A 4,713-nucleotide genomic window follows, 5' to 3' on the forward strand; every position below is an offset into this window, starting at 1 on the left:
ATTAGCACAATTTTCAAGAACAAGCAAAAACATACTTGGGTATACAGCTAGCTGCAGACAAGAAAATCTAAATAAAGGTGCGTGCTTAGAACAAAAATTTCCATACCTTCGTCAATTTTTCTAAGATTCAAAAAGTCTTTGCTTCGAAATGTTCAGTCAAATAGCTATATTTCAAAAATACAAAAAGTAGAAAATCGATTTTTCGACGTTCATTTGAAAGTCCCTTGCTTTAAAACGTTTTTTTTTTAAGTCAATGATGCCTTTATTAAAAAAAAACAAAAAAAAAGAAACACTGGAGCAGAACAGTATTCCAATCACAAAGTTTGGTTCCAAATTTGAATTTATTTTTTTATTAAAGACAAGTTGCAAAAGAAAAAGAAAATTAAAAGTGAGTTAGTTTATTATAATGCGCCTTAATATTTTTTTTAATAATTAGCTTTGATTACATGAATTATAATTCTGAAATTATTATTATGTACTTTTGAACTTTGAGGGTATATACTGCTTTGCGGATCATGTTAAAAGTCCTAGATTTTATTTATTTGTTATTTGAATAGATGTAAGCTGTAAGCTAGATTTTATTTATTTGTTATTTGAGTATATGTAAGTTGTGAGTTAGAATTTGCATTATCGTTTGTTACGGTTATATTAAAGAACAAATTTTTGTGTAAAATAAAAGTGTTATGTTTCTTGTTTTTCGTAAAATGGAGTAAGAATAATTTTATTTTAGTTAAGTAGTAGTTTTCCAGTAGAAACCGACAGAATATTGCACTTTCTGGTACTACTTTTATACTTTTGATTGCGATTTTGTATTAATACTGGAAGAAATTATCCATTTTTTAAAAAACTTAATTTAGTTTAGAATTTATTTCAACATTTTCTTCTTTTTCGTATAAATCTTCCTAAGTTACGAGAATAAATAAATCTTAAAAAAGTTTAATTTAAATTTAGAATTCATTTCGGTATTTTCCACTATCATACAAATGCTCATAGGTTGCGCAAATAAGTAGTTCTCTTAAACGTATAATTCATTTCAATTTTTTTCATTATTACATACAAATGCTACGAGAATTATTATTGCTAATAGAACATCGGTTGCATTAGATAGGCTGTGCTGGGTTTGAGATTACAAGTATTGAAATTCAATAGTGATAATACATTCAATTGTGGTCCACCTTTTATTTAAAAACTACTTTATTTTTCTCAATAGAGTTTGTAGATGCTCAATTTAAAAAGAGGACTAATTATAGCATTACTTTTCAAACAGTTACTCTCCCAACATAATTGGTAAAAATAGTCAAACATATAATTAACCACGTTCTTTCACTTGGTTGCTGAGGAAAAAGTTTAATCAGTATACAGTATATTCCCTAAACATATATCACGTTTAGAAATAGAGAAATAAAAGTTTTTAATTATAATTGGAAATATTAAGCTGAGTTTGCAACTTTATGTTAGTTAATTATTGAATGTTTGAGGGTTTTTTATTTAATAAATTCTTTTGTAATTTTCTTGTTAATTAACTATGCATTTTTTTAAAAAACTCGATATGTTTAATGTTTTTATTTGTTGTCCTTTTCTAAAAGATTCCGAAGAAAAAATTTATGAAATATTTTGGAGAAATTTCTTGTCAATTTGAATGACGATGAATAAAAATTTCATCACATTTATTAAGAAGAATTTTTTTTTTCCTCTGTTTAGTTTTAAAAATGTATAATTTCATATTTAAAATTTTAAAATCAATCGTTTTTTTACGTTAAGATAATATCGTTAAGACAATATCAAAAAAATTTTTTTTTTATATTTTTCCAAAAAAAGGAAAAAAAAATACTATTGAAAATTTTTAAGATGTAATAATGAAATCATGAATAGTTTTTTAATTCAGTAGATTTAAAACCCTTTAAAAAATAATATATAATTTATAAGTGACGTAAATTAATAACCATTACTCTGCGGGCAATGAGAGTTTTAATTTTAAAATCAAAGCCTTTAATAATCGTGAAAATATATTTCCTATCCACTTTTATATTAAACTTTAAAAAAATTCCAATCAGTTTTTCAGTCAAACTTGGATACTTTCCGGGCAATGCTCTTTCAATTTAATAAATGTAACAACCATTGTTTAATGTTAAAGGTCACTTTCTTAGAATCCGCATTCTGAACAAGTTATAGCATGTAATTGCAACTCGCATGCTTTTAGCCATTACATTAATGTCGTTTGAATATTCTATAAAGTTCCTTACCAATAGGTAGTCCATTTGAGCGTCAGAGATAAAATTCCGGAGAACTGGGATTACTGGCTGCTCCTACACTGGATACACTTGACATGGACCTTGGGTCTCCTGCACAGTCTCTCAAAGCGTGGAGTTGTTGCCTGTAAAAGTCTCTCTCCTGACAAGCACGTTCCAGTTCTTGTCTTAACCTGGCCATTTCTCCTTGCAGTAGCCTGTTGCGGGACTCGAGCTCGTGTCTTTGTGCGAGTCTTTTGGTGCGACAGTTTTGAGCGTATCCTCTGTTTTTGAGAGTGCGCCGCTTCTGCTTCATCCTCACTACCTCTTCTCTCGGAAATCCGTGCAGCCTCTTGTTCAACTCCCGCACAGTTAAGGATATCAGTTGGTCATCGTCAAGAATGTCTGATCCTCCGCCACGGTGACAGTTTGGGACACTGCCACCCAGAGTTGAAGTCGCAGAGCTGCAGCTGCCACTACTGCTGTTGCTGTTAGTGTTAGCTGCAGTCATCAGGTGATGATGCTCAATGTGATGATTGGGTCCTCCGCGCTGCGATGGGGGCACACCTTGAACCTCCGGATAATCCCTTCGACCACCGCCATTCGCTATAAGCCAAGCTTCCATGTCTGCGGCACATTGGGGGGGACGTAAATCCAGAGGTCCATCTTGATTGCCACTGGCACCACCATATCGAAGGTTCTGGGTCAGCCACAGCATTCCATCGTCCATCAGAGGTCCAGGAGTGTTGCCTGTCGGTACAAACGCTGGAGAGGGTGGCATTCCGTGGCATGGCGGCGTGTCCGGAGGAGTTGCAGCAGCCAGCACAACTGGCTTCCGTGGGCATGAAGATCCCATATTAGAGTTCATACCGTAGACAGGCTGGTGCGGATGATGGTGATGGGGATGGTCATTCATGTGCTGCATATTCATTCCATTGTGAGGGGTGGTACAGGCTCCGAGATTCACCCCCGACGAATACTTAGCTCTGTGCATTTCTTGTTTCACCACTTCTTCTAAGTGCTCCAAATCGAATTCGTGAACGTAGTCTACTCCAGGAGGATTCTCAGAATTACCTTCCATCATCGTAAAATATGAAGGCGGGCCCGTTGGGTCCGGTTGGGTCCAAACTCCCTCCGTAGTCGACAGAACGGCCTCTCCCGGCTACGTAACGGTAAATGACGGCAGAATGCACTGCCGGAGATCTTCGATGAGGTAGACTGCAGACGAACGGAAGAATCAATATTTGTCTTTTCGAAACATCGCCTTTTAAAAAATTGTCATTAAAATACTATTTCCAAAGAATGCTATCCTTGCTATCTTCTTCTTTCAGTTTTCGTGTTCATCGATTTATAAATTTGGTTAAAATATATCAATTTTTCTCTCTCTTTAATTTCCCACAATAGTCACAAACTGGAAAGTTAATAAGTCAATCATTTCGTCATTTATCACTGCTAATCGCATAAAAGATCGGCTGAATTTCATTCGAAAGAAGAGAAAAATCGAATTTTTTTTTCCTGACTAAAAATCAGTTCCTTAATTAAGAGCAAAAATTAGAATTTATAACCGATTTTTTTAATATTTTGTTTGTCATTTTTAAGTAGCCTCGTTTCCACTCATAAAAGAGCAAAAGAGAAGAGTGTCAACAATTATTTTAATTTTTAAGGGGGATTTTTTTTCCTTCTTTTTTCTGAAGTGTTTCGTCACCTCATCGAAAAATGAGAAAGGCCATTAGAGTTCATTCAATTGTTTTTTCCCCCACCTGTATCATTCAAATTCTTGACCGTCTCCCCTTTCTGCAGAGGGGGGAGAAGAAAGATACAGCAAATTATAATCTCAATTAAGACCCCGACATTGAGGGTTGCTCACTTCATCGAGTTTTTCCCCCTCTTCTCAGGTCGGTCAGATCTCGATTAGATCAGCATCCCCTTCTTCTATAATTCCCCCCACTCAAAGCAGGGAATGAAAAAAAAAAGTTTCCAAAATAAAATCTTCTGAACAGGCAGGCCTAACAGAAGAACAGAATCCTAACCACGAGTACCACAGTCTTAGAAATCATCGTGTGAGAGGGGAGCGAAAACCGCTACGGTTGCAGCTAAAGTCCCGCAGAAGTCAGCATTTTCTGTTCGTTCCTCTCGCTCTCTCACTTGGACGAAAACTTTTGCTGACTCAACTTAGCTCTGGATCCGGGACCGCTTGATATTTATGAAGCGCTTGACGTCACCCCCTCTATTCCAGCCAATAGAATGAATCCGACGTCATACCCTCCCCTTACTTTTGGGTGGGCTTAGTCCCTCTCCCCTTCATTCCGAAAAGGGGGGTGCACAAAAGTTCGTAACGCGCTTTTTGGACGTGACTATAGCGTATGGATGTCGTTTTTTGGAAGAATTATTCCTTCTTTAGATTCCACAAAAATTATTAAACATCTCAGTTCTTAAGGTAATTATTATTTAAATGCTTTCACTGTTTGATACAAAAATTCACTTT

At 35.3% G+C, this 4,713-nt stretch overlaps 1 protein-coding gene across 1 annotated transcript; it reads right to left on the reverse strand.

Moving 5' to 3' along the window:
* Positions 1 to 876: 876 nt before the first annotated feature.
* LOC107438789 (transcription factor MafB-like) lies at positions 877 to 4,396 on the reverse strand. Its single transcript, XM_016051170.3, has one exon. It carries the CDS (start codon positions 3,310 to 3,312, stop codon positions 2,266 to 2,268), a length of 1,047 nt encoding a protein of 348 aa, XP_015906656.1. The 5' UTR covers positions 3,313 to 4,396; the 3' UTR covers positions 877 to 2,265.
* Positions 4,397 to 4,713: the final 317 nt, after the last annotated feature.

Source organism: Parasteatoda tepidariorum, chromosome 6 (genome assembly GCF_043381705.1).
Source record: "Parasteatoda tepidariorum isolate YZ-2023 chromosome 6, CAS_Ptep_4.0, whole genome shotgun sequence".
In the NCBI taxonomy this organism is placed as follows: domain Eukaryota; kingdom Metazoa; phylum Arthropoda; class Arachnida; order Araneae; family Theridiidae; genus Parasteatoda; species Parasteatoda tepidariorum.